This window comes from Anser anser, assembly GCF_964211835.1.
Source record: "Anser anser genome assembly, chromosome: 3".
Taxonomy (NCBI): domain Eukaryota; kingdom Metazoa; phylum Chordata; class Aves; order Anseriformes; family Anatidae; genus Anser; species Anser anser.
The window spans coordinates 36625438-36647863 of NC_139722.1; the positions used below are offsets into that span (position 1 = coordinate 36625438).

The 22426-nt window shown below is 35.1% G+C and overlaps 1 protein-coding gene across 3 annotated transcripts in view; it reads left to right on the forward strand.

The window, feature by feature from the left end:
• Window positions 1–22113, forward strand: part of BCKDHB (branched chain keto acid dehydrogenase E1 subunit beta) — a 132954-nt gene extending 110841 nt beyond the window's left edge. The window contains exons 10-11 of one of the 3 annotated variants that reach the window (XM_083829948.1): window positions 16306–16457; window positions 21787–22113. In XM_083829948.1, coding sequence (XP_083686074.1) covers window positions 16306–16446 — 141 coding nt within the window. In that variant the 3' untranslated portion in view covers window positions 16447–16457; window positions 21787–22113. Of the gene's footprint in view, window positions 1–16305; window positions 16458–21783 lie in introns of all 3 variants that reach the window. The other 2 variants (XM_083829949.1, XM_083829950.1) reach the window with 2 other exon arrangements.
• The last annotated feature ends 313 nt before the right edge of the window (window positions 22114–22426 follow it).

Here is a 22426-nt window from a genome sequence, read left to right on the forward strand (position 1 = left end):
CTATGGCCTTTTTGAGCTATCAGCTCATAAGAGGCTGTCAAAATAATAATAAGTGGTCACAGAGAGAATGAATTAAATTTATTGTGGGAGAAAGTGAAAAGGCTTTGAGTTTACAGTGTAGATATTACAAAGGCCGAAAAGATTATAAAACTTGTATCAACTTGCTTGATGTTTTTCCTCAGCATGTACCAAACTGCCTAGAAGGGACTGGTAATATAGTGAATATGTTTTACTTTTGGTTTTGCTTCTCCTTTAAAATAAAGGTGACTTGCCATTTCTGTAAAATGTCATTCTAAAGTGGCATTTGGTGTGTTTTTAGAGTTTTGCAGGGCTTAAGATCCCTTTTCCAACTTTTCTCAAGTTTCATTAAAAGTTTTGTATTCTTTAAAAAAATGGTAATTGAAATAAGAAATAAATATATTTATGTTAGAACACACTGCAAATATATCTGACAAAGCATTTGTAGTAGCAAATAGTTTTCATAGCTGCTATACCTTGGAGTTATGAACATTTCTAAGTATGCTTCAAAGTGGGCGATGCTAGGTTTAGGTCCTTATGAATGGCTAGAAAACTGTGAATTGTCTTTTTGTTTTTGTAATGAGAGAAGTACCCCTTGCACAGCAAAACAGAATTATCTGAAAAATTATATTTATTATGGATTTTTTCCCTTGCAACAGATTGACAAAAAAAAATATAAAAAAAATCAGTAGTATAAGTCACCAAGTCTGTATGTGAAATTACTACCAACAAAGAGTTAAAGATAAACAAAAATCTTGGCAAACAGCAGTGTATGATTTCAGTGTTATCTTGGCAAGAATCCTGAAAAATGTGCCCAGGTACATTTTGTGCAGCTGCTACATGTCGTTATGAACTATTTTCTTCCTCTTATTTGCAGTTAAGAAACACATTTATGAACACTAGTTTGCTGAGAAAAATACCAAATATATATATAAACTAACATTAAATGTTCTTATGTATGTGGTAGGTGTCAAGTCTGCAGTACATGTCTAGTCAACCACAATACATGGAATTTTAGAATCATAGAATCATTAAGGTTAGAAAAGACCTCCCAGATCATCTGGTCCAACCATCCCCCTACCATTAATATTACCCACTAAACCATGTCCCTAAGCACCACATTGATGTTGGTAGAATTTATGCAATTATATGCTAATAAATATATTGATGGAGTTATGCTGTGTTCAATCCCACAGGGCAGAAGTGAAAGAACAGAAGATGCCTTTGAAAATACCATTTGTAACACCATATATTTATTGTTTGTTGAGCAAGCAAATTGTTCCCATTTATTCAGAATGCTTCAGAGAAGCAATTTATCTTGAGCATGTTTTGAGAATGCTTCAGATGAGCAAAGAACCTAGTAACTCATACAGAATAAGCAATCCAGTTTTATTCTAAGATTACTTAATCAATGTTGCATTTCAAAGACCATTTTAACAACTTCCCTTTAGAGGAATTCTGCTTGGTTAAACTAAAATTGAGAAACCTAATTTCCTTTGAGGCAAAATTCTCTAATCTTTATGTATTTAATCACTGTCTATATTCAGAATACTAAGAAAAGGCTTTCTCATATAAATAGGCGTGACAGCACTAAGTGAAGAAAATATGGATGTTATAGAATTATTAAATTCTATAGTTTCAAAAGTTACAAAGAATCTCCTCTCATTCTCTATAAGATAGAAGTTCTCTGATTTATTGTTGAGTAGGAAGAGTTGAACTTCTCCCATTTTTGTATGGGATATTGAGCTACTGGAGGGAGACCATCTGTTTCTGAATGCTGCATTACCTACAAGTTTAGAGGTGCGCGGTGTTATGAGCATGGAACAGTGTATTGTTAGACATTTTCCTTGCCAGTTTATACGTGTTCATTACAGAAGCTGAATATTACACCAACTTTGAATTCCAGCACGTAATCAAGAAACTTGAAAGATCCAAAGACCTTCCACCATCTGTATACTGGTAGCATATCAAAATGTTGTCATTTATTTCATGTCCATATATAAATTTATCTCCTTTACCAGTTGACAAGGTCAGAAAAGAGCGAAAAATACAAAGGATTTTTAAAGTGACAATGTCCCTCTTACTGTTATCAGTGGACACTCGCACAAGGTACTGTAGGTTTGATGTTAGTCCAGTTTGGTGTTGGTGACTTCCACTATAATGTAGTTTAACTGTTTTATCTCTGATCTCGTGTAAAGATGCTCACTGCAGGGAGATGACATGGATTTGAATTTTCTACATAGCTACTCAGGTGAGATTAATCTAATGTAATTTAGTCACTCCAGGCCTGCTTCACAGTCAAGTCAGTAAGAGTAAACATCTTCAGAGGGCAACACATGATCACTGAGAATTAAAGATGCTCAGCTGCTTTGCAGTGTTGGCAGGCTGTCTGCTAGGTAGATTCCATTCCATTCTGCAGTCTGTTCTGAACCATCATAGCTTTTACGTAATTTTTAATAGTATTAAAGTTTTGATTTACTTTTGTTTTAGTATGAAATAATTTTTTTGCTTACATCTGTTTGAGCCCCCCAAATATTTACTTTTACATTATAAACAGGTTATATATAGCTTTCTTCTCCTGTTTGGATTTATTAGTTTTTCACTACCTTAGTAATATTCCACAATTTCCTTAATTAGAAACACTCAGTCTGAAGTGGCCCATTCCAAAGGAAAATTCAAGAATAAAAGAAAAAAGCCTATCTTTTTTTTTTTTTCAAAGAAACTGACTAAATGTGGCACAGAACAGCAGTAAATGAGGAGTATTTAGAGACTGGTTGATTAGAAATGAGAAATTCAAATACTTCAAGTACATATTTCATATTCCTATTTTGGGGGGAAATAAAGCAGGAAAAAAGAAGCCTTGAAAACGTCCGTTTTTAAGACAGCAAACAGTAGTTATTTAGAAAAGTTATAGCAAATAAAAAAGAAAAAAGATAATTGGTTATTGGAAACCATTATATGCAATAAGAAAACTGCAAAGCAGCAACTTGAGTTTCAGGATGCTTTGCTCACCACACTGCAGCAAACCTCCGCTATTGCTTTGCTTGGTCAGAGGGTCTTCTAGGCTGAAGTTGTTTATTAACCACTAAAAGTTAAGATTTTCTTTCTGTGCATAATTTGTGGTGACCACTAAAACAAGTTGAAATATTTTGAAAAATCATATAGTGTTCAGAGAAAGCTACTTTACCCTCTTATTATTGTAAAGCATTCAAAATGATATAATATTAATTTTTACTGTGGATAGGAAAATATGCACCCAACAAAACCCATAATTTCTGGAGTATCTCTTGATTCACAGAGGATACAAACCGTGAAAATAACGTGTTACATGTGAGTTTTACTTCTGTGGCTTTTTTTTTTTTTTAACCAACCACCAAAAAGATATTCAAAACACGTTTCTTGTCTTGATCAAGACAAAGGACAATGTCAAGCACTTAAAGCTGGATCTTCAGTAATGTAAACTCATGCTCGCCGTGTCTGAAGGAATCCTTCTTACAGTTGTTAGCAGAATTGGTGGGCTATATTTCTACCAGCTGACACAAGGAAAAAAGCAAAACAAAATACGTGGTGTACGTGGTGTGCCAAGCACAATGAGAAAATCTTTTGTACCTGCTGTTTTTTTTTTTTTTTTCAACATTGGTTTTCCATCTTCATCATACTAAATTTCCTCCTAAACACGTAAAGTACTTGTTTTCTTCAGTTATTGCATTCTGATACAAATTTTTGTCAGGCTGATGTTTTCTTAAACTTAATTTGTTACTGAATTTGCAAGGCTTTCTATATAGAAAGTCTCTGTTGTGCCAGAATCAACCTAACAGATCCTAACATAATAAAATCTTGACAGTACAAGAACTGCAAGGTATATGATGAAATGTGCTTTTAGGATGAAATTGTGGTAGATAGAGGTCTGAAAAAAGAATTTATTAACTTGTAAGAAGCTTCTACCAGAATTTAAAATACTTAGTTAGATCTTAATATTTGATTTAGTTTCTTAGTTACAAAAAATAGAATTTGTCAATCACAAGGGTGGTCTACTGTTAACAGAGTGAAAATTCAAATCTTGTAATGAACCTGAATGATGTTGAGATTTTCAGAAGCAGAAACAAGATGCAGTCTAATAATGTAAACTACAAGCTTACATAGCTAGGGACTGATAACTTTTTTTTTTTTTTTGACATAACCATATAGCTTGTTAGCTGAGCAAAAGAAAAAATCCATTTTGCTTAGTTACGTGCCACCAACACCATGCACTTGGATAAAAGGGCAAGTGCATTTGAAGAGACGCTTACAGTAGAAATAGTATTTATTTTGTTGTAGAAGGTACTATTTTCATGCAGAGCATTGTATAGAAGTGTGGTTGACTACTATTAAGAAAAAAACATTGAAACCAGACTGTGTGAGCTGTGAGGGTAGCTGGGTGGTGTGGAGAGCCTGCTTTATGAGCACCTTCACAGTGCCAAATGAGAATGAAGGCTACCAGAATGCAAGTCCTCTTCATAAATTTAATGGGAATTGACCAAAGGTAACCATCACAGTTTGTTTTACTTGGAATACTGGGAACAAATGAATGACTTTAAGCTTGAAATTAGAAAAAGGGTTTTAAGATTGCTTGTCATACAGCAGGAGCTGCAATTAAAAGAACGGTAACTACAGTATCACTGCAGTATGGTACAATGCAGTCAAATGTGATCTGTTTATGATACCATCTGTGGCCATCTGTGGTAGCAGAGACTGAACTTTCTGTTCTGAGACCTCGTCAAGACCTATGTCCTTATGCTTTCTCAGAAGTTCCGAAAAGAAAAGCTGCTCAGTTGGACGTGGCCTGATGGTCTGATTTAGTAAAAGAAATTAAGACACATGGGATGGTGGAAGCAGGAATTTCCCTGAATGGATAATCAGTGTTTAAAAATGTGTTTTGGTCTCGTGGTTGCACAGCTGGAAGAAAACATAAATATCAGTGCACTTCATCCCTTACTTCTGCCACCAGAAGTGATGTTATGGGACAGGAATTGGCCAAACAGTGGGTTTGGCCACCAGCAAAGGAAAAGAACCTAAAGAAAACTCAGACTTCTACAGAGCTCTGCTTTTTGGTTTCTCCTTCTTTATGCTTCCTATTATATGTCATATATCCCAGCCTCTGTGACTGCAAATAGCTGAAGTTTATGCTACCATGTAATTACAGTACTGGATATGAGGTGAAACAAGAAGCCCAATGTTTTTTCCAAAAGTATTTTAAATATTGAAAAAATCAATTGACATAGAGACCCTAATTCTTAAAGGATCCTGCTTTAATCTAATAACGGTGGATTTTTTTTTTTTTCCAGAGGAGGGAGATTGACTGATGTTTTCTGATTAAATTCTAAGAATCAGACCTTCTAAACTTTGAAACAAATCCCAATTCATACCATAGTTATGTTTTATATTTGTGGTATCAAAAGACGTTTGTCTGTGTCTCTGCTCCTCTGGAATGCAGTTTGTGTTGATAGATTAATCTCAGCAAAAATTTACCTACTGAATAAATAGAGAAATAACTTCTTAACTTACTTAGATGAGGGAAATGTTTTGATTTTTTTCTATTTAACAGTCACATGGGGGAAGAGAAAATTTCAGCTGCGACGGGTTGCAATTTCCTTTTTTTGCAATATTACTAGTAGCTTATTTTTTTCATGGCAACTGTAGTTTAAGTGACACTTTGTGTAACTGAAAAGAAGAAAATTCTACCGGTTTCTTCAGGTTAACTAAGGCAGCAGTTTAGATATTTCACTTTTTACTTTGTATCTTTATTAAGAAATCTCTATGCAATAGATAACATAGTTGGTGGAAGAGACAGGCTAAGTTACATAAAAGGTTTACAGTTCTAGATGTACAGCAGGAAGTTCATTACTGGAGTGAAAATTAGAACTTCATAATTGATTTAATGTAAAAGTAAAGTTCATGTCGTCATTTTATGTATATATGTGTGCGTGTGTGTGTGTATTTTTAAAAAGGCCAGTTCTAAAACATGCACCAAGTTAAATACTTGGTCTTGATCCAATGAAAACTCCAGTGAGGCTCTCAGAATATACAGTTAACCTCTACTGTTAACTTCTACCTTTACGTCTCTCTAGTGTTTAAACGTAATTAATTCTATTGCATCTATTTGTGTTCTTAAATGCATTTGTGTTCTTAAATGTTACTGCTGGGTACTTCACAGTTTCTGTCCATTTATTGCCAGGTGACAGGTCAATCGGGTCAATAGGTTTGAGTTTTTAATTCTGGGATAAAAGTAAACTTTCAGAGCCTTTGAAATATATTATTCATGGTCTTCATTTTTAGAGCAGTTCTTAAATGAAGAGATGAAATGTTAGCTTTTTTATAGTTGTATTAAATATCTTAAAATGAAAGTATTTAATTTACAGCACATATCTTGTTCTATTATAACAGTTGCATTTACTTTTTCTAGATGGAAAAATTAATAAAGTATTATTTTCTTGTTTCCTTAAAGCTTTTTTTATTATTTTGTTGTCTAAGGAGAGTAATACCAATTTTTCTTTACAGTGCAATAGCTATGTAGTGTGTTTATGTGAAGACAATTTAGGCAATGTAGTGAAAAATAATTAAAGCTATCAAACAAGTACATATCTTTGGGAAAGAAGAAAAGCTAATTATTGTAAGAAAGTTGTGCATAATTTCATATAAAAATGTGAAGTTTTTTGATAAAATAATTCTTTCATGCTTTTTAAGTCAGCCTGTATACAGTTTGCTCAATCCCCAGTGCAGTTCGTTCAGTGTTTGAGTATTTTTCTACAGTAATCCTTTTTTACGTTTTGTAAAAGCTTGTTGCATTTCTCTCCATATTTTTTTTTCTGTAAAATAAAAATCACCTCTCTATACTTACGAGTCACTTATTTTTACCATTACATAAGAGGATATTTAACATACTAGTTTAAACTTTGCTGTAGAATACTTCTGTCTGTGGGTTTGAATCATCAAGCAGGTTCTATAAAACCTATAAATTAAATTAAAAACACCAGCTTGCTTTGAAGAATATGCTATAAAATTCCTTATACATCTGTTTCAAGTAACATAATATTCCCCCTCCCTTCCTTCCCCCCCTCCGTCCATCTCCCCGTATCCGAGATCATTTTACAAAGACGGTATGTTAAATAATGCTTTGGAAAACACTGGGTCCCACCTCTGCATGCGCGGAAGGGATCATTTCCTTTGTACTTGCTTCTCCCTGGCTGACTTGGTTTGCAATAGTGAAAAGTTTAATGATGGTCAGTCAAAATGGCAGTATTTTTTATTTTATGCTGTCAAAAAAGTTGCAAATGCTTTGGTATAAAATATGTTAAATTATTTAATACCAGAAGCTGAAATTACATTTCCTTATAATTTCATTAGTTTGTTGAGTGAAGTACTTCTGTTTTACTATTTTACTGGGCCAGATGTGCAGATTGACAAGGCTGTCTTTGCAAGAATCTCCAAGCTGCCTAAACAGCTATAAAAATAAAAATACCACTCACTGATTGTTAAAACTCTTAATAGTAAATCCTTCCAGTCGCTTCTGGCATGTTGAGCTTAACTAAGAGATGCGCTTGCAAAGTATTTAATCATGATTAGAATCATGATTTAGATTTAGATCATAGATGATCTAAAAGTACAAAATGTGATTATATTGATAGGGTATTTCAAGCTTTGTGATTAAATGGTGTCGGATGTAAGTAGAAGTCAGATGATCCTCACTGAAAAATCTTAACAAATGTGTATTATATTGCTTGTTCATGAGGGAAAATGACAATCTACAAATGTTTTTACGTATACGTAATTTTATGCAGGCACTTTAGCTCCGTTGATGTCACTTGGATTTTTTTACCCATGTTAACGTATGTAGTTTGCAGGATCATGGACTGAAGAGATGAGTTAGCAGTGCCAACTAATTAAATAAAGCAAGGATCTTCAGATACTCTTGGGGCATTGTAACAGTCCATGGGGCTTAGGGCAAGCTTTTAGAAAATATGTGGTCCTCGTACAAAATAGTCATAATTGCCACTGGTCTGAAGAAACTGCAAAGTAATCTTGGGATTTACTATAGAATAATGTAATGTCTAGTGAACATGCTGTGAGGTTGTTTGCTACTCTACAGAATAAGTAACTTCTATTTGAAGAATTTGGTTATATATGGGATATATGAAGTATAGGGTACGTAATTTGTATGAGAGACCTTAGGTAAGGTTTTTGTGAAGCTCTGCTACCAGGACTACTAAGTCACTGACCAAGCGTGTAGTCCCAGCAGCTTCAAGTTAATACTGCTGCCATGAGTGTTTGTTGGAGTGGTTGTGTTGTAAACTTGACAAAGAGAACTTTAATAACCCAATGCAAGACTGGTGTTGTTTGTTAAGATTATTACAGTTCATTTGTGAAGCTAGCTGAAACTAAATTTGAAGGTAATTTTCAAAACAGTGTATGCATGAGAACCCAGCTCCATCAGACATTTCTAAGATAACTGGTGTTGTCTTAACGCAAATAATGAAGCCCCAAAAGATGTAAAATAAGAAATAAGATATTATTGAGTTCATATAAAATTTCTCCATGTGTAACAGGGCTATATTGCATAAATGAATAGTGATGAGACGCTCTGTAAAATCTAAGGTAGACAAACTTGCCATTTATTGTCTCCTGTCATCCATAAACTATTGAAGCTAGAGAAGTTAATTTTGGTTATCCCTTTCTGAAATTACAGAACTCTTTACTGCTTATGAAATATTCACTGTGAATTTAATGCTGTTTTGCCTGTGAGCAGTTCATTTCAGTGTGTGAGCTACAAAAGGTATGACTTTACAAAAATAATGCATATGGATTTCAAAAATTAAGTTCAGCTCATAGGAAGGACAGTGTCCTGAATTTCTGGTCAAATCTTCTTTCAGAATATTTACAAGTCCCAGAGGTACAAGTGACAATGAAGAAAACATTATCCTCATTTGTTTTCCCTGTCTAATTATGCACATTCTTTTCTGTGAAATGGAAGTAATGAACTTGACAGAGTAAATTGGTTGTTTTTTAATATAAAGCAATTGCAAATGGTCTGGAAAAATATGCAACATAAATATGTTTCAGTGACTTAAAGGAATTAAAACATCCTTTCAATGTCATTAGTTTCATCAGCTAATGATGTGCCAAGAGCAAAACATGGAAATATGTATCTGCAACGTATCAAGGATTACGGAAAAGTAATATTGGATGCTTTTTGGATAGTGCCTTTCCAGAAAATGTTAATTTAATATTTTATTTTTATTTTATTTATTTTATTTTATTTTTATTTTATTTTATTTTATTTTTACTTCTGCGTGATAGAAAAAGAAGCCTGTATTAACAACATTGGCTTGTTGGTATGGAGCCACCCCATAGTTGCTGTAGTGATCTAACATCATCTTACGGGATTGCAGTTATGGTCATGGCACCAAATGTTGTATCCTGCCTGAAGGGAGCAGTTTTGAAAATACTTGATTTACTACATACAGATGTTTTTGTTCCTACATTTCATATTGTCGGAGTTACTTCCACTTATATCATCTTCATTTTACATTGCTTGCAATTTAAACATCTTTTAAACATCTTTTTGTTCAAATTCATTCAGCATTTATTGAGAAAACTTTTAACTATGTGGTATATGGTAGAAATCTATTTTCTAAATGTGTGCGCGTTATAAATAAAAGAACTAGATATTACTCAGTACCCATGTCCCTGTCCACTGTACCCCCCACAATCACTGTATGTATTTCTTTTGATGAAGATGATATTTAAAGCAGACATGCTGCATGCCGTCCCTTTCCTTTCTGGTAAATATCTTAATACAAATAAGTCATATACCAAACTTCCTTTTTAATTTTATTTATTTTATCTTTTGATGACTATGATAATGCAACATCTCATAGATGATTTAAAACAGGCTGGATTAAGCTTTCCTGTTAAAATGCTGCATTGTGTTTTATTTATCTGGATTCTAAAAGTACTGTGGTCAATAATAATATATTCACTGTAAGTAGATTCAATGCTCATTAGAAATAGATGAAGTGAATTCTTTATTTTAGCGTGATGGATTTAAGAGGAATATGAATTAATTGGAAATAAGCTTATTCATTTGATATTATAATACTTTATCTTTTATATTGGACTTCACCTATAAATATTGTTTTGTATGATTCAGTTCCACAAAGGCAATATTTACCGTTAGATGTTTTTTGTTTTTATGGTAACAAGCCAATGAGTTATATGAAACAGACACACACACACCCCCCAGTGCTTCTTTCTGTTTTAACTGTTGATCTACTTCATAGTAAAAATGTTATCTATTTGGAAATCATGAAATACATAATTTTAGCAGCAAACTATTTATTTGTATTTGACAGGATATTAATTATGTAAATTCAAAGAACTGGTAAGAAATAAACATTACAAGCCATGCTAAGTTATAAAATAATTGTTTTAACATGATCTCATAAAAAGCAAAAAGCTTTTTGATAGAATTAAGCATTAAAAAAATATAACTGCAGAGTTCTTTGAGGAAAAAAATGTATCACTATTGCAACTAACAGGAGGAGATTTATATAGTTATTTTTAGTTGAATATGACTAAGCCATTGGAAAAAAAAATGCTCTCTAAAACCCAAACCAAAACAAACATATCTTCACTTCAAAATGTCTCATGGGTGTATAGCACTTACACAGCTCATAGAAGTGACTGTTCAGAAGTATGTAACACACATATGTTGTCAAAGCATATTCTGTTTAACAACCTTCAGAATCTGGTGCTTGCAGCTGTCAGGGAAAGTACCGGTGTTATAATTGAGACATATGAAAACTGAGGGACTTTTCTGATCTTGAAAGTAAACTGTTCAAATTAGTGTATTTTCATAAGCAGAAACCGAAGAAAGACTTAATCTGTACTTAGCACTGATGTTGCATGAAATCCACCTTTTATGGAGCTGGCTTTTATCAACTGCCTCTTTGAAAATCTTTATCTAGGTTTCAATGTAAATAAATAAATATATGAGCTCATCTTGCTAATTACTAGCCTAGAGTAGGATTCGTTTCATTCTTACAGTAGTAGATAATACATGGCTGAAAATTTGTAGAATTTTCCTTCTGAAATATTATTTGAATAAATACTTAAAAAAGATAAATCACTGAATATTCTACAGATGGCAAAATTCAAAATTCTTGTTGACAGAAATTTCACAATTGAATTAAACCTTTGCAGCTGGTCACTGATTTCTTGGGTCTAAATTTTGCAGTTATTGTCTGCAGAAAAATAAATAGTCTTGCCTCAGAATTTTCCTACAGTTTGTCTTATATAATTGACTTTAATCTTATGTTGAGTCTTATTTTTATTATAACAGCTATAACACCAAAAGAAATATTAAAGCTCCATCCAACTTGGTCTATTCATGTTAGTGTTTAAAACTGATTTTTTTTTGTTTGTCTTCTTACAGAAACTGAACTCCTGTACTGAAAAAAGGAGTTGTAAAATCATTGTTGTCATATAGCAGCTCTGTAGCCATGTGATAATGTTTAAGCTCTTCATCTTTTCTGAGTATCTGCAGTGTCACAAAATAAGAATAGCATGGGAGAGACTCCTGGAACATAAATGTTACAGAAATAATTGATTTTTTAACAAAAGTTTTCCCAGCTTAGAGCATATTCTACAGAATAGTAGAATTAAAATATATATATATATAAATAATAAATATGTGTGTAAAAATTCTAATTTTAATCCTTGTAATAACCATAGATGTTCCCTGGTTGAAATAATTCAGCTGAAGTTTGGAATCTAATAGATGTTCTAGTAACGAGTGTGACTTTTTCATACTGCTTTTAAAAATTGAACTTTAAAGCATTTTACACTGAATCAGAAACCCCATACCTACTTTACTTCAAAAGCATTTACCTTTAAGATTTTTAATAGTCTTTCTTGAATAAGCAGAGCCTTATTGAAGCTTTTAAGCTTGCATTCCTTTACAGTGCAAGAACACTTCAGGCAGTACCAGCTCTTGTATGCCCAAGTGGTATGGAGTAAATCTGTTTAAAATGTAAAATTTTGATCTTCTATCATTCTTTTAAACACTACAATGTACTTGTGCTGGTAGGCTTGTATAATGGATGTCTTCTAATTACTCCTTAAAAAGAGCTGGATGTTTTATATTTAATATACTCAATTATATTTCTCTACAGTGTGGTTGCACAGGTGCAAAAAATCTGGCACAACAATCTGTACAGCAGATGAGGCAGTATCGTATTCTTCATCAGATCTTCATCCTCATCCTGCTGTTTCTCATGCAGTTTAACTTTCAGCAGCAGCTGTGAACAAGAATCCATATAAAATAGGCTATTTGATGGGCTGATCAAAGGGAAGATGAGTTAGAAATATGTCCACAGACTATTTTTTGTATTAGCATCTAGCTCTTGCTAACCCTATGATTCTTCTGAATATAATGCCATCTAATGAAGAGCATCATCTCATTTGTTTAGATTGCAGTTGTTAAATGAATGCCATCAAGCTGCCAGTTTCATATTCTGTAACTACGTGAGAAAGTTTCCTTTGCTTTAAATTTAAAGGACTCGACTGAATATATTGTTCCAGAGATTAGAACTGATTCCAGAGGTAACACCCCATGACCTGATAAATTATGATAGTTATATTTTAAGCAAAACTGTCTCCAAACCTAATTATAGACCAAAATAATCAAAGGCCCCAGTTCTAGAAAAGACTTGCTGCGTATCTAAATGTATCTAAAGCACTGCTGATAAAGAAGTAGTATCTTCTATCAAAGCAGCCTATATGTTTGGGGAAAAAAATAATACTGTCTCCCTCTAAGTCAACTTATGATGAAATTTTCTTAAGCCTGTTTTCTGTGACTGTTCATATACAAAATGTGTGGATTTGTGACTTTCTTGGGGGGAGGGGGACCAAATACTTAGCACATGGCAGGAATATCTGTGATTCTGTATGTAAATCCAGCTATCCTACAATAAGCACATTGAAAATTGTAAAAACATTAACCTCATTATGTTTTGAATGAGAACCATGATGCTGAAGTCAAGTATTTTTCAAACTCTTAGCAAGATCAAGACTCTTGCCTCTTTACAATACTTCTGCATTGTAAAGTAAAAGTGCTGTAATCTGCATTTTCTTGGTTGTTTTCAGGTACCTTATTCTAATAACTTTATGCTCCACTTTATGGATTACAATTTTATTTACAGTCTTAAAAACAAACAAACAAAAACTTAGAAGCATTTCTTTGCAATTTGCTCTTGCCAATATTCTTGCAAATATTGTCAGTAAATCTGTAGATCAAGTAATGTCAATTGAATCATCTTCCTTTTGCTAGGTCTGCAGCATTTCTGTTTCTCATCATTGACTTTGTGGGATTTATTCCAGGAAGCTCCATAACCAACACATCATCTGACTCAGACACTGCATTCATAAAATATATGCATCAATAATCTAACAATCCTCTGTGAAATAACATAAACATGTCTATAGGATTTACGTTATGACTTTAGGTATGCAAGGTAAGGAAAAAATACATTGTAAGACTGATGGTACTCTGAAAACTGTAAGCAGTTTATTCAGGATATTGTTAATGCAAATTTTACCAATCTTCTAGGAAAATTACTTTTCTAGGAAAATTATTTTATTACAATGTGACATTCTTTGTGTGACGCTGTTATAATCAAAGTCACTTGGGTGTGAAGCTTCTTGAAAATGTGTTGACGTCTGTCAGGTGAGGTGCAAGTTCGTTCCTTTATGGGTTTGGCTGGGGGTTTGGGCCTGTTTTTTCTGCCTCTGAAATACTTAACTCATACAGTGGAATCCCTTAGATAAACTTCTACACACACCATTACCTCCAGAAAAACAATACAAGAGAGTTGTGCATACATGTCAACACACAGACAATAGCCCAGACAGACTTGTAGATTTCTTCCACCTTTGTTTTTGGATGGTATCTGACAATACATCAGTCTGCTCATCTCAGCTTCTCTCTCTGACTTCTTCGCAGAGGCAAGGCAATCCACATAGCTCTGGAAGCTGTAAAAGTTTCAAAACTTTTGTATATATTCAAACTGAAAGGAATTGCTGAGCTTTAAAACCACATGAGATTGTTTGTAACAGCAGTTATGGGTTCTCCATAAAGAAAAAAAAAACACAAGTGTAGTTCTGAAAAGTCTTATGACTTCATTGGTATTCTGTATTAAATAAAATACAGATAACTTCCATAAAAAGGAATACTTGCAAATATTTTACGTGACTTGGCTTTGCATGATGAGATTAATATTTACAGCCAAGCCTGGGGGTTGATTCAGGGGAGTATAGCACCTCGCCAGTTGCAGACAGTGTTTCTCTGTTAACTGGTTGGGCTACCGAAGGTACAGGGCTGGTCTCTGCATGGATGCCCAACGTATGGGGAATATTGCAGTGAATATTTTCAGTGCACTGTAGTGAACTTTCTGTACTTTATTTGGGATGGGCCATTACCGCAGAGCTGGTTGTGACATTAAACAAAGATCTGTCCTGTGTAGTGATGCAGTGAAAGTCTAAAAGTCAGGTGTGGAACTGGGAGGCTGTGGGTCTAGAATACACCTGTGTGGTTTGTTGTAGTCTCATGGGTGGTCTGGGTTGGCAAATTTTTATGGGTTTTCCCAAAGCTATTGCTTTGTCTTATTTGGCAGTCACAGCATGGGAAGTAAAGGATGATTACTATCAAAAACACCCTTGCCAGCAGGTTGGGGTGCTACATCATGATCAGTCTCATGGACAGGTAAAGGATTTAATACACTCTGCTTCCCAGTATTTTGTACTAACATGGATCTTTCACTTTACAAGTAAAAGCAAAGGTGAGCCTGAAAATGGATCTCAAAAAATCTTGTTACTGGTTGCATATATCTTTACCTCAGACCCATTCAGACTCTGAAACTTTCTAGGTGGGTTAGTTTGCTATTAAATGTGACAACGGTGTATGCAATCTCACAGCCTCCTGAGTATTTTGCTCCCATCAACTTCAAATAAATACGTCCATTCACACTGCACAGAAATGGTAGCTGGAGGAAAAACTATTCATGATGTGTTATGAGTACCTTCTATGCTGCCATGTATCACGATGTACAGAAAGCATAGTATGTTAGAGTTAGGCTGCCACTGATTGCAAGGCAACATTCATTCAAAACAGTTCATCAGTTTGAGAACATACTTAGCACTTTGCTGCTGAAAAGCAGCATAGCTATTTGACTGTTTTCTTTGTGTACCTGGTAGAGAAGGACTGGTAGATAATACGTTACCTTCTATTTTGTTGAGCTACATACAGAGGAAGTTGGCCAGGATGTCTCAGTTGCTACGATCTGTAAGGGAGAGTCCAGGAAAAGATGTGTTTTGTCTCTTCATTTGTCTGCTCTGGAAAGTGGACACATATGCTAAAGATGTGGGGGAAAAATGAGATGATAATCAGCGTTGACATTGATTTGATCTGAAAAGAGGTATTACTGCATCCACTTTTTGCCAGTTGTCATGGTCCATGTCTTCGCTCTCCTATTTGAGACCCCAATGTATATTTGGTTATTAAAGCTGGTAACTCTTTACACATATTTCCATATGTTATTTTCAGATTAATGTGGTGCAAAGTTTTACTCGGCCTTAGCAGGCCGAGTAAAAAAACTCTCTCAGTTGCCAAATCTGATTTCTGAACAGAACAAAAGTTGTGTGTATTTGTGTAGAGCATAGATTTGACTCAAGTGTTGGAGATGTGGAAATCCATTCAAGTTCAAATTCATAATTTCTGCGACTGCTTAGCACTTCTCAGACAGAGCCTTAATTACCTAAGGGTTCAAAGAAGTTTAAATATGATGCTTTTGTATCCAACAAATAACGTGCACTCTTAGGTTACGTAATTCTTCTGTTTGTTTAAAAGTGGCACAGGAAAGAAACTCTTTAATCCTTTGTTCCTAAAATATTTTTTTTTCTTGGCAGCATTTTTCTGGATGTATAGCAGATGTACTAAATATAACCTGCGTACAGTTTAATGCAGCACACATGTAGAAAATGAAAATAACATTAATAGAAAACTGTTGTTTTAATATGGACCTGTGGGCAAAAGGAAGTAATGTTCTGGTCTGGAATACTTATGCTGTGATATAAATAGAAGGTTTCAGTTTCCAGGACTGTCAGTCTGGCAGAGTTCATTTGACCTCAATTTGTGATGCAAGACTCCTGCAAATAATGGCCTCACTAACATTTATTCTATATTTCTGTTAATAGGAGGAATGCTTTCTGAATTTGGAGGCTCCTATTTCAAGAGTCTGTGGCTATGACACTCCTTTCCCTCACATCTTCGAGCCTTTCTACATCCCAGACAAATGGAAATGCTATGATGCTCTTCGAAAAATGATTAACTACTGATCAGTAGTTAGGTGAGAAATGATGTCTTACTTGATAGTTTGCCTGTAAAACATTCCAACAGGGTGATTGCAAGGTACTGCTCCTTTATTTTCTTTAACAAGTATCAAATCATATAATCACAGAATAGTTTGGGTTGGAAGGGACCTTAAAGATCATCTATTTCCAACCCCCCTGCCATGGGCAGGGACACCTTCCACCAGACCAGGTTGCCCAGGGCCCCATCCAACCTGGCCTTGAACACTTCATGTATGTGGATGGGGCATCCACAGCTTCTCTGGGCAGCCTGTTCCAGTGCTTCAACCTCTGAGTGAAGAATTTCCTCCTACCATCTAATCTAAATCTCCCCTCTTGTAGTTTAAAACCATTTCCCCTTGTCCTACTCCTATCTGCTCATGTAAAAAGTTGCTCTCCGTCTTTTTTATAAGCCCTGTTTAAGGTGTGAAAGGCCACAATGAGGTCTCCTTGGACCCTTCTCTTCTCCAGACTGAACATCCCCAGCTCTCTCAGCCTGTCTTCATAGGAGAGGTGCTCCAACCCTCATCATCCTCGTTGCCCTACTCTGAACCTGCTCTAACAGGTCCACATCCTTGTTATGCTGGGGGGCCCCAGACCTGGATGTAGGGCTCGAAGTGGCGCCTCACGAGGGCAGAGCAGAGGGGGACATGGCTTTGGGCCTTCAGTCTGAAAAGTGTCTAAATATTTTTTAGTAGTGCCACAGAACTCAGTGTTTGAAATGAATTACCTTCCTTAATCAATCAGAAAATAAAATGTCTTATATCCTGAAAAGTAAGATCAGGTATATTTAAAGACAGTTATTTCGTAGGCAAAGCATATTGTTAAACTGTATGATTTTTCATTCTTCAGGGTTGTATTGTAATCCTGTGAGGTACTAGTAAGTCTCGATCTACACTGAATATAGGCACTGCATTACAAGCATACACAGAGCACTGAAAATGTGTGAAGCATTTGCAATGTTTTGCAGTTCTATTCAAATATGGTTATAAGGCTTCTATTTAATATTGACTCTAAAAAACATTCTTCTGTATAACTTTTAGGTAATCTGATCATATACAGATATTTCTATTTGCAGAGCCCTCCAGGCATCTAGTCTGTGAAGTAGTTTATTTATATTATGTGTTCATTAATCATAGTCTGTATTGTCTTAGTCTTTGATTTCATTCTAATATCATACTAAGAAGTATTCATCTGCACATTGGCCAGCCATGACTTCAGAAAGTATTGGGTGGTGTTCTCATAAACCTTTGTGTTTAATGACCAAAGTTTAATCATCAGGAAATATATCAATCCGTTGTCTTCTGAACTTCCTTTAATTAAGCAGATCAAGTAGCATAGTTTTTGAGATTAAGACTCAATGGGTCTTGTACTTCTAAACCCAAAAGAGAAACAAAACCAAAACCACACGAAAAACAACTGGCCAGTTTGTTTCTGGAAAAAGGAGATCCTGTAATACGTAAAGGGGATTTGTAGCTGCTGACACTGAAGACCACGGTCCAAGGTAGGCCCTATATTAGGGGCGCCCTCTTGTGTCCACTTTATCTATACGTAAAGCTGTGAATTTAATTAGAACCCGGTAGAGAAGGTTGTCAATACCTTAATGTTAATCCCATTTGTACACACATTTTCTTTCAGGATGACTTTTTGCATTTCACTATCTTTGTTTCCCATGGTAGCTGAAACTTGAGTTCTTGTATGTGACATGGGAAAGCTACCAATGAGGCAGCGTCTCTAAAAAATAAAGTAGTTTCACTTAGAATATTTCTCCAAAATCACCCAGTATTGACATACTGCAGCATTTCAGGCTTAAAACTGAAGAATGTTGTAAATTCTTTTGTAGAGGTAAATGATGGCTTTTTCCCAACAATTCTCCTTGCCTTTTATCTGAGTTGAACATATTAAAGAGTTATTTTATTTTCATTTTACACCTCAGTACTGCAGTCAGTGAAGCTGTCCTAAAGAGAATGGGATGTCTGTACTCTTTCAGGCAAGTTACTGGACCGTGCTAGGTAGCCTCTAATTTTTTCTTTCCAAACCAAACCCAAAAGACCAAATATTCTTACCGCTCTGCAAACAGAGGGAGACAAACCAAGGAAAATGGGTGGTTCAGAGGCTTAATTTAACCCCCTACATCCTACACAGGATGCTAAAGTGAGGGATGTATGAGAATAAAGAAGTGTGATTGCAGTGAATTTGCACACAGTCCAATTTCTATACTTGAAGTTTATGCTAAACTTTCCTGTGAAGGTAGTATAGACTAAAATTTGGAAAAGTCACCTGCATTATTTGTCTGTGTGCTCTGCTATGTACTTGGTCTTATGTGCTTGTCCAACACAGCGTTTCAGTTGATCTCCATTCCACCATCTGCTCTTCAGAGTTTGCATGTAGGGGAGTACCTTTACGTCTCTGAGGAATGGAAGCATTGTTCTAGCATTTGCTGCTTCTTGTACTCAGTGTAACGTTCATTAGTGAGGTTACTTGCTGTCACTATGGACTGATGAGGTTAATGTGTTTTCCAAACCACGTCATATACACAAAGACGGGCATCTCTTCTCAGAAGTGGTGCTACAGTTTCTGTGGACTTGAAGATGACCATAGCCTTCTGGATGTTGGAGAAGTTGGGCCCCTTCTTGTCCTACTGCTGGAGAGAAAGGGGAGCTGGTAGTTCCCTGTGGTGGAAAGAGATACAGGATTGGCTTTTGAGTTACAGAAATGGCAAAGCTGGCAAAGTTGTTGCTTTGCTTATGTTCCAAGTCATTCCAGTGAATACAGTGTGGTGGCATGTCTGGCTCTTTTCTTGTTTATTCCTCTTAATCGGCATTTTACTAGAACTTGCTTCATCCATTGCTTTCAGGCAGGATGTAAGGGAAAAAAAAAGCAAGGGATAAACAAACTGTCAAATACATCTGTGGCACATATCAGATCGTCCTTTCTAAGATGGCCTGACATCTCTTTAGTTTGATAGTGAAGTTTCGTTTGAAATGACAGAGAACTCACTCACTATGCTGCGTCTGGGGCTAATGCAGGGTCTCAAGCTGGATGCTACAGTCAGTCATTTTTGAACATAGCCTTATTATCTTAATGTATACTTGGTTTTATTCAAACTGCGTTGACAATGTTTCACATACACATAGTTGCTTGTCTTGAGGTTGACAGTACAGATCATTTTCCTGCTCAAAGATAGTTTGACAGCATGTACCGTAGAGCTTGCCAATGACAGGCAAGAGCAAAATCTGTATCTTTCAGCAGCTTCTTAGTTATTAAAATTTATAGCTATGTTAGCTATAAGAGAAATAGCTTCCAGGTAGGCAGCTGTGTTCCAGACAACTCTTTGTAGTTGGAAGAAAAGATAAAGAGAAAAAAATCAGTGAGGTTAAGATGGATACACATTTCCTGGATAGCTGGAATGGTGTCTATGCTCATCTGGGGAGGAAAAAAAAAGAGAGAGAAAAAAAGAAGAAACAGAAAGAAGGCAACCAACAAATGTTATAAGATACACTCTCATGGTAGACAAATATATTGAGGGGTGACTGTAGCCAATACTCAAGTGGTTTTCTGTTACCTTTGCAGCTTTTTCAACCACATCTGCATATTCTGGTTTATTGTCAAATTATTAATTTTTAAGCTGTTAACAGTTCACCTGCCTAAGAGTTTGTGTGTGTGTGGTGTGTGTAGAGACAACATTGCTGTTACAAATTCAGCCTCTAAAATTATCACTATCACACTGTTAACTTTATTGTGGAACTATTTTTTATGGAAAATTTAAGCATGGTGCTTAAAGGTTAAGTGATGTTAGGGAATGAAAGGGATAGATTTGAATTTATTTATTTTTATTTTCAAGCGTGTATTTGAGGTGTTGTCAATCATAGAATCACAGAATATCCTGAGTTGGAAGGGACCCATAAGGATCATTGAGTCTAACTCCTGGCACCACACGGGTCTACTCAAAAATTCAGACCATATGACCAAGTACACAGTCCAAACGCTTCTTAAAGTCCGACAGGCTTGGTGCTGTAACTACATCCCTGGGGAGCCTATATTGTCAACATCCAATATATTTTGCTTAGAACCAGTGCTCCAGTTGGGAGAGGCTTGCAAATGACAGCAACGCTTGCCCTTTCTCAGCCAGTAAGTTGTGCTGGGAATCAGGAAGGGACTTCCTAAGTTAGATACTTAGGTTAGTAGCTATTCTTTGCAGGCAGTTACTATTGTCCTTGTTTTAGGCAGTACCTCATAAATGTTAACTTTGAGGCACAGGAAAAATATAACTCCTCCCCATTTGATGAATAAAATGAGAGACTATGGAAGATAACTTCTTTTTAACCTGAGACTAACAACCAGTTTTTTTTTTTTTTTTTTTTTTTTTTTTTTCAGCACAGAATCCTAAATGTTGCAGGCTAGGCAGCTTGCCTTTCATGCTGCACCATCTGCAACCCATAGAATGAACAACCTCCAGAGGCTTGAATAGAACACAGCATTCCTGGTTTATAATGTTTTCCTGCTGGATGGCAAAAAACATGAAAATGGCCAGTAAATCATATCTTATTCACAACTAGGGAGCAATCCAAATAAAAGATAACAGTCTTACTAGTGCTATGAGTTAAGATAGCTGTTGCAAGACTATAGGTAGGGATTTTAGTCTTTCATTCAAACCTTCCTGAGAATCCATGCAAGATCAGGAGTAATTAACATTTTTTTTTTTTAAAGCAACAACAACAACAAAATAGGAAAGGTGTTGACTACAGTTGTTTTACAAGACCCCTCATGACTGTAATAGCAGATGGATAGAATATCTCTTAGAGCTTTAAAAAACAACACATGACTCTACTTATACTAGAGCAGGATGGAAGATAATTCATCATAAAGTTTTTGTATAAATGGTAGTAATTAGTATTGTCATGACACTAGACATCAGTTGCAGCATTTCTAATTTCTGTCTATCTACTTTGGCAGCTTCAAATTTTTGATAATACTTTTAATACATAATAAGTAAACATCTTGTTAAATTAGCTTTTTATTTTTATCTTGAATTAAGTGGACAAAGATGGTGTTCACATCACACCTGCATAGTTAGCCACACTGGAGCAAAACATCTCAAGTGGCTTAGATTTAAGAACTTTCTTTTCATTATTGGTTAGAAATGGATTAAATCCAAACATATGCCTGATAAAGGAAAACTTTTTTTTTTTTTTTTTAATTTTAAATATACCAGGGAGGACATTATAAATTTTAAAAGTAAGATTACCTTGGAGAGTGCTGGGTGTTTAAATCGTGGATATTATATTCAGCCTTAAGATCTGTAATTTCTTTTATCTTCTTCTGCAGAGATGAGAAGAAGAACAGGAAAATACTGAAGTCTTCTTCATAACTCTTGACACTAACGTCTTTCGGTTTTGGAATTCACACAGAAAACTGTTTTTTCTGAACTCAGCTGTTCTTAATATTTATCTTGGTTAATTTTCAGTAAGTTCAAATCCTCATTAATTAAGAAGTCAGTGATGGACAGGTGATTGCTATAATAAGTGGTGTCATGTGTTTAAAGATACTCCAGATGTTCTATGAATGTTAGACATTGCAATACTTCACTAGGTTAAAACTTAATTGTGTAAATATTAGAAGTGGGATTTTATTCAATAAAACATATTATGCACATGTTGTCTCTTGGTTTTTTTATTGTTTTGGGAAAACCCAAAGAAGCTATTTGAATGCAATTGTATTTTCAACAAAATAAATATTGGACAGCCAGACCAACTTGTGCATTTGGTCTGACTGAGACCTCCTTTAACCTGTGCCATTAGTTGCTTTTCAGTAGAGTTGGCTTCATGTAAAGCGGTCCCAAATATTGATTTTTCTTTTTGAAAGGGAAATAAAAACTCCATTTTTTCTTGAGAAGAGAGGAGAGATGTTGTTGCTTTGTTGTTATAGTTGAGAAGTTCCATTGCTCCACCTTAATGCAATATCTGTT